This window comes from Ictalurus punctatus, chromosome 3 (genome assembly GCF_001660625.3).
Source record: "Ictalurus punctatus breed USDA103 chromosome 3, Coco_2.0, whole genome shotgun sequence".
NCBI classification, from domain to species: domain Eukaryota; kingdom Metazoa; phylum Chordata; class Actinopteri; order Siluriformes; family Ictaluridae; genus Ictalurus; species Ictalurus punctatus.
This window is the reverse complement of record NC_030418.2, coordinates 6,697,692-6,710,518: the sequence shown is the minus strand read 5'-3', so window position 1 is coordinate 6,710,518 and position 12,827 is coordinate 6,697,692. Positions and strand designations below refer to the sequence as shown.

The 12,827-nt window shown below is 35.4% G+C and overlaps 1 protein-coding gene across 3 annotated transcripts in view; it reads right to left on the bottom strand.

The window, feature by feature from the left end:
- Positions 1-1,144: 1,144 nt before the first annotated feature.
- The window catches only part of col21a1 (collagen, type XXI, alpha 1), a 57,412-nt gene continuing 45,729 nt past the window's right edge, over positions 1,145-12,827 (bottom strand). For 2 of the 3 annotated variants that reach the window (XM_017464586.3, XM_053679484.1), the window contains 7 exons: positions 9,760-9,804; positions 9,079-9,111; positions 8,189-8,335; positions 4,624-4,678; positions 3,577-3,777; positions 2,545-2,622; positions 1,145-2,290 (listed from right to left, as the gene is read on the bottom strand). In XM_017464586.3, coding sequence (XP_017320075.1) covers positions 2,103-2,290; positions 2,545-2,622; positions 3,577-3,777; positions 4,624-4,678; positions 8,189-8,335; positions 9,079-9,111; positions 9,760-9,804 — 747 coding nt within the window. In that variant the 3' untranslated portion in view covers positions 1,145-2,102. Of the gene's footprint in view, positions 2,291-2,544; positions 2,623-3,576; positions 3,778-4,623; positions 4,679-8,188; positions 8,336-9,078; positions 9,112-9,759; positions 9,805-12,827 lie in introns of those variants that run through there. The other variant, XM_053679485.1, reaches the window with a different exon arrangement.

The following is a 12,827-nucleotide window of genomic DNA, read 5'->3' as shown; positions in this document are numbered from 1 at the left end:
ATAACACTGCAGAAATGTGATCTGTTCTGGATTTTTGAATTGGTGCACATAAATGTTTTTAACTACTTATTTATATAATTATCAAATTTTGTTCATGTATTTAAGTGCAGTGTGAAACTGATTAACAAACCAAAAGTATCAATATCACTCTGATTCAAACTCAAAGTCTAAAAGTACCAAGACAAACATATCCACAATCTAATGGCCGCAGTAGGTCATTGCCCATTGGAGTCAGACCATTGTAATTATGAAAAACATAATACTCATTGTTCTCTTATTTTTTTTCTAACCAAGTATAGAGCAATATCAGATCAAAATGCTCCTTGTGAGGATTTGTTCTACATGGTTTTCTGTACACTGGGTTCTGGAGGTCAGGCTCATTTATTTGAGTCTCCTTAGGGAATGAAGGCAGTGCTGCAGCTTGAAGTATCTTCAAGCATTTTTTTCAGTAATTACTATGAAATGTTTAGAAAAATTAAGAAAAGTATAAATGAATTAGGAATGCATGTCTGGACCCACTGATTGGTCCTAGGAGTAAAGTATTCATGTGATTCAGCTGAAGGCCTCCAATATAAGTCCCAGCAACGTGAGGTTGATAACCCCAACATAAGACCTGGAGTTAAGTAAGTTTTTTTTTTTGTTTGTTTGTTTTTTTTTCTAAGGATAAGATTTTCTCCTATACACCAAGGGACAAGGAGGTTGATTTATCAGTCATAGCTGAACTGGGAAGTGGACTTCCTGTGTCTGATAATGTGATGTTTATTACTAATTATATATATTATCAAATTATAGTGTTTAAGTCACTGGAATTCCAAGTGTTTGGTGTCGAGTGTATGTGATGTGGTGTTCTTCTTCACCATCAGATAGGTCAAGCATGTAGAATTTCTGAGACTGCTAATGTTTTCATCATTCATATACACCTCAATACATAGGAGCCCTGTTTTCTGTGAGCTGCCGTGTAAATCTCATTGACTTTTACTTCAAGATTGCTCACATCATTCTAATTCAATTCTACTAATCACAAATCTAAAATTAAAGGGTGAATAGTGAATTTTATGTGGTCTTATATAATATACTATTATATGATTATAACATGTATATTTATGATTAGCTAAAGCAGTTACCAAATAAATGACAGACAATGTAATAAAAAGGGGTTTTAATTAATATTATCATCAGTGAATTAGAAGTCACAAAAACACATAAAACACAAGAACATTGTAACATTTCAAAAATTCTTTCAAATGTGGAATTAATATCCTTTTAAACGAACAATGAAGACAGTCATTTAAAAACTGTCTTGGCTGTAAAAAAGGCATTTAGAAAACAAACAAAAAAATTAAAGTTCATGGTGCCTAACAGCAAAACAGCTGCTTTATACAAAGCTCACATTTGTAATCCACAATAATAATAATAATAATAATAATAATAATAATAATAATAATAATAATAATAATAAGCTCTTGGGTTATAATTTATCTCCCATGACAAAATGTGAAATGAGGCAAGAAAAAAAATGAAGCATCATTTAACAGATTAGCAGAAAGTCAATTTTCAGCATGCAGGCTTATGGTTTATATTTAAGCTATGGATGAAGAAAATAAACTGTGACAGCAAAAGGCTGAAAATGTTCTGAATGCTGGCTAACTATCATGAACGTGTTAAATAAGGAAAATAAATCCTATGGGATGGTTGAAAAGCTACAGACATACACTGGAGGGTGCTAGAGAGTCATGAAATTAGTAGTGCTATGTGTTCACTTGAAGGTCTGTAAGCTTTTAAGTGCTGCAGACACTTGATGCTACCGTTTGTCTGGTGTATTTCACCCTACATAAACGTAACTTAGTTGCAACTCTGATGGCATTCTTTAGGTTTATGAGAGAAAGGTAATGGGGACAGTTTGCGATGTTGAGAAATCATGCCATGATCCATACACACAGGGATGCATTTCATTATTTACACTATTAGAGGTACTTAATGTCTCCATGCTTAGAGACACCCTTCAAAATATGATCGTCCTGAGTTCGTAAAGGTTGTCTGTTATCTTTTCTCTCATTCTCTGAGCACCAAATCCAGACTGGCCTGTTTCATCCAGCGCTATTTTAATAGTTTGGCCCTTTAACAAAAGGGTCCCTTCTTAAAACTGCACCATAACACATAGATGGATGACACACACCTGGTGGCCCAGGTTCTCCTGAATATCCTCTCTTCCCCTCTTCCCCATCACGCCCAGGCAAGCCGGGTGTGCCTGGATGACCAGGTTTACTGACGCCTGGGGGACCCATTGGACCTAGAAAGAGAAAAATAGTTAATGTAGCACATGAAACATCAAACAGTAAAAGCATTAGTGGGTTAAATTGAATTTTGAGGTCTGTTTTTTTTTTTTTTTGCTCCCTGTATTGTTTCCACAATATCTAATGTCATAAATTTTTTACATTAATTTTATTCATGCTTTAAGCAATATTCATACACTAAACAAATAAACATATTATTTTAAACTATTATTTCATTTTATATTATTTTAGCAAAATTTTCTATCCTTGCCTGGAAGTCCTGGTTGACCTGGGTCTCCAATTCCTGACCGTCCTTGATTTCCTTTTTCACCTTTTTCTCCTGGATCACCTGAAAAATTCCCACAAAAACAATTAGTACACAAGACTGGGATGGAAATTTTGTCTTTTTTTCCCCTGACATTTTTTTTTTTTTTTTTTGCATGTAATGTAAAATGACTTTAACCCAGAATATATACACAATTATTTTGGGGTAAACTGAAATTATTAGAGTAATTTGAGTATTGACACTCCTAATCGAAAATGGTAGGGGCATTGCCTATAAATAAAAATGTTAACCCTATTCTTAAAAGGCAAGAGTATTCTTAATAGTTAAGCTTGTGCACTAGTGGCTAGAAGTTTGGGTGTTTTCCCAGAACCACCAGAGAGCTACTGTTAGGCTCTTGACCAAGATCTATAACCTTCAAATGTTCCAAGGTCATTGTACAATGTCTAAACTTACAATGTGACCCCAGCTTCCTTTCTAGCTGTAATATCAGTGTTGGCCTGGGAAAACCCTTTACATGGACATTTTCGACTATAAATAGTTCTGAAAACTTTCCTGAACTGAAACTCGTCTCATGTCTTGCACATATCTCAACTCCACTGAAAGACGCCTGGTCTACCTCTACATTTGGAACCTAGTCTACTGATGGAAAAACAACATTGATGCCAAAAATGAAGAATTCAAAGTTCATTTTGATTACCAGCCTCATCAAAATCAGTCTGTTTCATCACTTAAGGTGAAAGTCATTTGTGGCATTTAAACAAGAGTCTCATCAATGATTCACATAATTGATCTCTGTTCACTCTAACATTGTTGGAAATAACCCACTAATTATTTTTGTGAGTTCTGTTCTATTGGCTATCTATATTTATGAATGTTTTTAAAAGGCTATATAAGCATGGCATCTGTACAGACTATGTAAGCTAGTGTGTGATATGTGAGCTTAACGGTGACAGTGACTTAAATTAACAAAAATTGGATAAAACATGGCACTCTTGGTCTTTGTTCATGCCTTGTTACCTTTCATGCCAGGAATACCAGGCCGTCCAGGTAAACCTCGGTGTCCCTGCAATCCATGTGAACCTGGTGCTCCGGGAAAACCTCGGGAACCCTGGGGACCTATTGGCCCTGCTGGCCCAGGAGGTCCCAGCCTTGTGTGACAGTGTTCGCAGCTTCTCTGTTGACTGTGTTGGGTACTAAGAAGAAGTGAGGGAATCTCTGCTGCAAATCAAAGAATAATGTCTGCAATCAGGCAAGGCAAATGAAACCAGAATGGCAGTTACATGAGACCTTTTCTTGATGTTCATACTGTACTAGCTGGTGACAACTAGCTCATGACAGTTGTGGGAGAATAGCTACCACTACTATTGTTGCTTGTGGGCATGCGTTGTCTGGCTTTTTTTGTCTGTTTGTTTATTTCAATTTGAGCATCAAGCCATTAATAGGAACTAATTGCAGGTAGGAATTAAAATTGTGAGTGGGGACCTGAAGAAACACTAGTCCATGTACGCCATACCTTTGTATATTCAAGCCAATGGTGTGTTTTTGTCACTTCACTGTTATACATAATTTGCATAAAATTGAGAAAATCTCATTCAAATGTCATTTTGTCATACTGTTGCTTGTTGTATTTGTTGCTGTAAATGTGTCAGGCATGTACATAGAAAAAGAGTGGTCTCCTATTGCTTTGTCACTCACTAGTGTGAATGTAGTGTTGGAATAGAGGTGCCCAGAAACTTTTGCACCACTAAGTGAAAAAGAAGCAATATATTTAGTTAGATGTTTACAATTCTATGACAGAATGGAAAGCATTTGCCATACATACATATCTGTATTACTACAAACAAGGTTTTGTCCTTAGTAGCTTACATCTGAAGCCACACCGAGGCATAGTTGCCCATTTTCACAAAGTGTTTGATGTTCACTATAAAAGGTCCAGGTTACATTGTAACATTACTAAAAAAACAATAGATGCTTCACACTGTTTACATATTCTGATTCTACTGAATTGTGTATAAGAAACTAGTTTGGTGTGCTATTGTTTTTTGTGTTATCATGAATACTCACATCGAAGGACCTCTCTGCATATCTGCTGAATGTGTTGCTCAGACAACTCTCTCCCCTGCAAGAACAAAGTTTATGACGAAACTTAACAAAAAAGTATCGAGAATAATTTCCCGGTATATCAGTATCATTCTAATGTTCTTTTTACACAAATATTATGATTTGTACATGTAATAATATTAGCCTCGTTTTCATGATCATGGCACACAAGCACACACATTTTGAAACAATAAATTTGATGGTGCTGATGTTGATTTTATTAAAGGGACAGGACTTGTTTGAATAATAAAAAAAAAAGATCTTTTTGGTATTGAGTTTGAACTTAGTGGAGGCCTTGGCATATGGTAATGCTCAATCTTTGGAAACTTACCCTCCATTGTTGTGCTGATTCACCCACATCAGTGCAACTGCTTTCATTGCTAATTATAAAAATAGCAACTAAGCACAACTGATCTACACCAAGCAAATTCAGTCATCAATACAGCACAACTTCTATCATTCTGTGCACCTTTGATTATACTGATAATAGATAACCATGCTCTATTTAGTTCCAGTACTAGTCTAGTCATTTCAAGGCTAAGGCTCACAAGTTACTACCTAAGGGTAGTCAAATATTCATCCAAATAAATTCTGGGACCTTGCTTCTGATTGGCTAATAGTGTGACTTTCATTATTCCCATTATATTATTCCCATTACTTCCCCCTTCCCATAGCAGTGCTGAGCCCCTTCAGTATCCATATTTATATAAAAGGTGTGAACAAAAGCCTTGTGCACCAGGTGAATTGATGTCTAATGGGTATTTCTCTTGAAGCTAACATATCCATTAATGAATGAAACAATATATATATGCTTACTGTCCAGGATGAAAGGTCACCCATGTAGAAAAAGAGTCTCTGTGAGTGGCTTGAACAAGGGTGGAGCCTTCTTTTTTGGGCCCAGATGTAGTGATGGCCAGAGGCTGTCAATGCCCTTTGATGGATTTTGTTTACATATCTTTGTAGACTGGATCCCTTGTTCATTATAACTAGACTTTCTGCAAGTGTGAATCACTGTATGATGACTATTTCCTCCAGCAACAGATGTGTGAGTCATTGCTGGCACTGTTAGATGTGGAGGGTAGCAGATGAAGAGGATTTCAGTGCCTTTCTGAACTGTGACCTGATAGAGCTCAAGTGTTTTGTTAAGTTCCCTCCCATGCATCATCTAATTAAACCCTGTGCAGGAGTTTGATGAACTTCTGTATGCTGTTGTAAAGAGTGGCAAGAAAAGAGTGGCATTTTTGATCTGTGGATCATGAACTATCTGGAAAACCTGTAATGGTCTGTTCAAAGCTGAAAGCAACAGTCATGTACATTATTCCTGTGTTACCTTTTAAATGTAATTATTGCATGCAATTTTCATCTTGTTATATAGTAGCATTAACTATTAGCGTTAACATATTAACTATCCTAGAGATATGACAGCACAGCACAAATAAGCTGCAGGCACATGTGTCAAGAGTAAATGTTACTTTGGAAGTCGGTTAGGACAGGGTTGTTGTCATGTGAGTGTTCAGCTTCTCTAAAGCCATCTCTTGGGTTTCAACTCAGTGGAACTCTTTCATATTTTCCTCGAAATTAATTTAATGTGCTGCAAATTTCAAAAAAAGTCTTCGCAAAGCACTAATAATAGCTACAAAGTCTCAGGAAGCCTTGAATTTCCAAGAGACTTTTGGACAGCTTCAGTCTCAGATGTCATGGACAAGATTTGGCTTTGGCTTGACGCTTTTACCACAATGGGGTGTCCCAAAAATAGAGCCTCATCCTTCAGGATGCTTGGATGGCTTAAGCTTCAGTCCATATGAATTCATGTGTTCTCAGACCACCTCAAGATTTGACGTTACCTGTCATGAACATCATCAACATTACTTAATTTTAGTAGTATTTCTATTGAGAAATAGTGCAGAATCTTTAATATTGAATATTTAAGATATTTTCTTTCTGTTTATGTTAAAAACTATTTTAAAAAAAAGTTTTAATTGTTTATTTCCCATTTTAATTGAAAAAAGCTCAGATTTTGTATATGGTCTCAAGCTTTTTTGACTCCACTGTATATTCAATGAGTAACATGAATCTGCCTAAGGCTGGTGCCAGAAATTCATGAATAATTCAGATGAAAAAGTGGGATCATCTCCTCTTCTTACTCAGACTATCAAAAGCAGATGTGAATAACTCTTGATGTCTATAGGCTTCAGGCATAATGATGGTGATGGGAGATCTGTAGGTTTGCAGTTGGTGGCTATGGTCCGAACTCATGTCATCAAAATGTTTGCAGTTATAGAAAATTTTATGGGTGTTCCAACTCTGTTGTGGTTCAGTCTGTAGGGAGGTGTGTGCAAAAGGAAATGCACAAACAAACCGCCAATTTTCTTCCTATTTCAACAAGGGCCCTCACAGAAGCGAGTTTCATATGCAATGTACCGCTTGTGGAGCCTCGGCAAGAATTTATCAGGTGCCAGCGGGTCTTGTAGTTAGAAATCAATTCCTGAGTATGCCAGTATGACCAGACAACAGACCGACTGCAAACTCAGCTGAGGATTCCTTCTGTTGGCACAGCTCACAGTGTTAGGCAATCTGTGAATAATCAGGCCATGCCTCTATGAAAGCTGCTCTGAAAAGATGCCATGACCTTCTCTGATATGCTCTGGGATGGAACAAATAAAATGGATAGCAGACCGTTTGTCTCTCATGCAATCTGTCCACCCTCTAATCACTAGTCGAATGCTGCCTCTGAGTCATTCTTTCAAAGAGAACACAGAAGTCAGCCCTGTCATCCTTCCCCTTAAAGATGGCAAGAAGCCTTGGCTCCTGCAGCATGTGATAAAGTGGGAGGGACCCTGGGATTCAGTAGGGTAGTGCCTCCCGTGTAGAAGTCTACTACTCTAATTAAGGGATCATGCTGTGTGGTGGCTGAATCTCATTGGCTAGCAGGCCTCCAGTCCTACCAGAAATATAAACGCAAACTGATGGCTTTGAGGAAGACCCGTCCAAATTACACTGTCTGGGGCTGGAGTGAGAGCATGCTGTCAGATAACATAGCGCTCTGAGACAATATCAAGGAAGCCAGCTGAGATTACAGGAGTTACCTCATTAATGAGGTGTTGGCTGGATTAGGGGATGAGGTAGACATATTATTTGACCATGCAGACTGCTTTGATTAGGACGCGTATGTTTTTGACTAGTGGATCTATTTGGATCAATGCTGGGGCACTTGTTTGATTAGATATTCCAAGTTTGCTGCTCTATTTACTGCAGGCACAGTGTCTTTTGGACAGAGTGCAGGAGATGGTCTTTGTTAAAAACTTTTAGTTAATACTATTTGTTACAACAACTGAACTCTTGCAAGTTGAAGACCTTGAACTACCATGCAGAGACTGTATAGTTCAGTATACAGCCACATAAGAACAGACAACATTCTTCTTATTTACTAGTAGTGTCACTATTACTTTCCTCATACTACTTTGATGCAATGTCTGTGCTCACGCAAAATGTTTGGTTGGAGCAATTCAAAAATATACATAATACTTACAGGTCGTCCTTCAGGTCCAGGTGGTCCAGGTTGTCCAGTGTCACCACTCTGTCCTCTGGACCCAGGAGGACCTGGCTGTCCTGGCATTCCTGGCTGTCCCTGGTGGCCTATATGTCCCCTCTGGCCAGACTCTCCTGTTGTCCCTTTCTGACATGCACACAAGCACAGCCTCAGCAAAAGTATGATTAAACATTAAACATGAACACATAGATCATTAATCATAAATACTTTTGCTCATTTTTCATTTTTATATTTTTATTTGACCATTTTATGGTACATACTGTACATATAAAGCATGTTGTATTACCATATACCAAAGTAATAGAATATCTGGACCAGTATAAACATGCTCCTCTTTTTTGTCTCCCTCTAGGAGCAGCATAGTTGAAGGCAGGCAGCTTTGTAACTGTAAGTTTGTTTTTGAAAATTTCAGTTGAATGTTAATTGAACTATGAGCCAAGTGAATGTTTCTTCCTCATTCTTTTCTTTTTTGGCTGGACAGTGGCATTAAAATAAGAACTACAAAGTTTTACGAATTTTTGGATAGGATTCTTTCTATACAGTGGGGGGGGGGGGGGGGGGGTACTTTTTTCCCGTGTCATTCCACTTTATTACACATAACTTTAATTATGGAATTTAATGTTGTGAATTCTTTATATTTGCTGATTTCTTGCGTTAATACTGATGTCTGGTGAAAATTTCATGTGCATAGCTTCATTGGAAATATATTTACTGGAAAAAATGTTGACTCATTCAATACTTATTTCCCCCACTGTGTGTGAACTGACAAATAAGATGTACAATTTATAGAACTTAGTATAATACTCAGGGTAACCATTATGTTTAAAAGTTTTGTTGTTTTTTTTATGTGCATACAAATATTAACTCACCTCTCCTTTTTGTCCTGTCAGCCCAGTTAAACCCTGGTAAAAAAAAATAGAGGTGTGAGTCATAAATCATGTAGTCAAGAACCATAAGCAGTGCTGACTTTGCCCTTGGTCCTGCACTATAGGTGACTTTTGTACCTCTTGCTACAATGAGCTATTAATTTCATTATGTGACTTATCAAATCTGTTTTCTCTAACCCACTTGCTTTACTAACATCAAACCAAGTCGGCTTTACCACATTTCTCACATTTCAACATCAGACTAGCTCCTTTTGTTTAAAGGCCCAAGACTAAGGGCTGTAACTTCTTGATATTCTTCTCAGAACACAGTCCAATTACCAGACTGATAATTTTCTTGTTACTGGAGCCTAGAATTACCTTGATTGTGATAATATCAGTAATTAAAGAACGAGCATATTCACAACTGAGGTTTTCTCATGGCACAGAATGAGTTGTCTTATTTGCCTAGAAGTTTGTTTGCTTGTTTGTCTTTCATCTTTCACTTTTTTTTTGATGGAGGAATACCAGTAAAGTCATCACACACTGATAATGATATTGTTTTATTATATTAATTATATTAATTATATGTGTATATATCTAGTTGTTACCACATAAATGCAGAACATGCCACATATAATAAAGTAGTCATTATGTACACATATAGGTCTGAAATAGTGAGCTTACATTGTAACCGGGTTTTCCTGAATCTCCTTTGTCACCTTTCAACCCCTGTTGAATTGTAGACAAAGAATATTTCAAACAATATAGATGAGGAGTATTTCAGATTATATATATATATATATATATATATATATATATATATATATATATATATATATATATATATATATATATATATATATATATTTATATAAATGAAATAGCTCAGAATGTGGCCACAAGATACTATAGCAAGATTGTGAAATTGTAATGTGTCTGATATGTAAACTATTTTATCATGCTTTTCATTTGCTCTTTGAGTTTATAAAATGAAACTAATGTTTTCCTTAATTTATTTTGCTCTCCTATAAAGATGAACCCTGTTTAAAGGATACGCCAAGCCAACACTCCTCTCCTACACTTACAGTTCACTTTAAGATGCTGACTCTGTGTACTCTGAAGTACTTAAAAAAGTACCAGGTGAAGTACTTAAAAAAAAAAAAAGGTAGTCTGATTTCTGAACTGAATTCTGTTTTCTGTTTTTTATTGTACTTTTTCCAGAAAATGCTTTATCCAACAATGGCAGCAGTTCTTTACTCCTAAAGTGGGTTCCAATCATATTTAAATAACTTTATATTGTTGCAGGGTTGAAAAATCCAAAATGCACAAAACATTTCAGAAAATGTGGAATTGCGTACTCTGTTTATAAAGAATATATATATATATATATATATATATATATATATATATATATATATATATATATATATATATATATATATATATATATATATACACACACACACACACACATTCATTGGCAAGAAAAAGCATGTGAACCTTTTGGAATTTCATGGTTTTCTGCATAAATTTGTCATAAAATGTGATCTGATCTTCATCTAAGGCAAGGGTATTGACAAATATAATGTGTCTAAAATAATAACACAAAAAAATTCTGATCTTTCATGTCTTTATTGAGAACAACCAAAAAAAAAACTCATAGTGCCTGTGGAAAAAGTATGTGAACCCTTGAGTTAATTACCTGAAAAAAGCTAATTGGAGTCAGGTTTTAGCACACCTGGAGTCTCGTTAAGAAAATGAGTTTGGAGGTGTGGACTACAGCTACTTTGCCTGAAAAAAACCCTCAAACTTTTGGAGTTTGCTCTGCACAAGAAGCACACGCTTATGAGAGCCATGCCTCGCCAAAAAGAGCTTTCAGAAGATCCACGATCAAGAATTGTTGATTTACATAAAGCTGGCAAGGGTTACAAAGTGATTTCAAAGACTTTAGAAACAGTTAGGCAAACATTTTACAAATGGGGACACTTTGGAATTGTTGCTACTCTACCAAGAAGTGGGCGCCCAGTCAAAATGACATCAAGAGCACAACGAAGACTCATCAATGAGGTAAAGAAACAACACTGAATGACAGCCACAGATTTGAAGGCATCATTGGAACTGGCTAACATCTCTGTTCATAAGTCTACAATACGTAAAACATTGAACAAGCAGGGTATCTACGGCAGGAGACCACGAAGGAAGCCACTGCCATCATGATCATGATTTGGGCCTGCATTGCTGCATCAGGGCCTGGCCAGCTTACAGTCATTGAGGGGAAGATGAATTTCCAAGTATATCAGACAACTCTTCAGGATAATGTGAGAATGTCTGTACGTCAGCTGAAACTGTGTAGAAGTTGGGTGATGCGACAGGACAACGACCCAAAACACCGGAGCAAGTCCACAACAGAATGGCTTCAGAAAAACAAAATCTACCTTTTGGAGTGGCCAAGTCAGAGCCCAGACCTCATCCCAATAGAGATGCTATGGAATGACTTGAGAGCCATACACATGAGACGTCCAAAGAATACGACAGAGCTAAAGCAGTTCTGCCAGGAAGAATGGGCTAAAATTCCTCCTGAACGATGTGCAGGTCTGATCCACAGCTACAGGATGTGCCTGGTTGAGGTTATTGCTGCCAAGGGGGGGTCAATCAGTTATTAATTTAAGGGTTCACTTACTTTTTTCCACTGCCATTTTGAACATTGAATGAGTGTGTTCAATGAAGACATGAGGGATCAGAATTTATTTTGTATTATTTTAGACACATTATATTTGTCAATACCCTTGACTTAGATGAAGATCAGATCACATTTTATGACAAATTTATTCAGAAAACCATGAAATTCCAAAAGGTTCACATACTTTTTCTTGCTACTGTGTGGGTGTGTGTGTATGTATATGTATATGTATATGTATATATATATATATATATATATATATATATATATATATATATATATATATATATAATATATTATATATATATATTTTATATATATATATATATATATATATATATATAATATATTATATATATATATTTTATATATATATATATATATATATAATATATTATATATATATATATTATATATATATATATATAATATATTTAATATATATAATATATATATATATATATATATATATAATATATATAATATATTTAATATATAATATATTATATATATTATATATATTTTATATATATATAATATTTATATATATATATATATATATATATATATATATATATATATATATATATATATATATATATATATTATATATATATATATATATATATATATTTTATATATATTTTTAGGCCCACTGCTCTTTACTTTATATATGCTACCCCTAGGTCAAATTATTCGTAAACATGGAATTAGCTTCCACTGTTATGCTGATGATACACAGTTGTATGTTTCAGCGAAGCCAGAGGACAGACATAAGCTTAGTAAAGTTGAGGATTGTGTAAAGGACATTAGACATTGGATGTTAATTAACTTCCTTCTGCTTAATTCTGATAAAACAGAAATACTTTTATTAGGCCCACGTGTAGCTAGAAGTATCCTTTCTGATCACATGGTTACTCTGGATGGTCTTTCTGTTTCATCATGTGCAGCAGTTAAAGACCTTGGAGTGATTATTGACTCCAGCCTATCATTTGATGCTCATGTAGATAATATTACTAGGATAGCCTTCTTTCATCTCAGAAATATTTCTAAAATAAGAAACATATTGTCA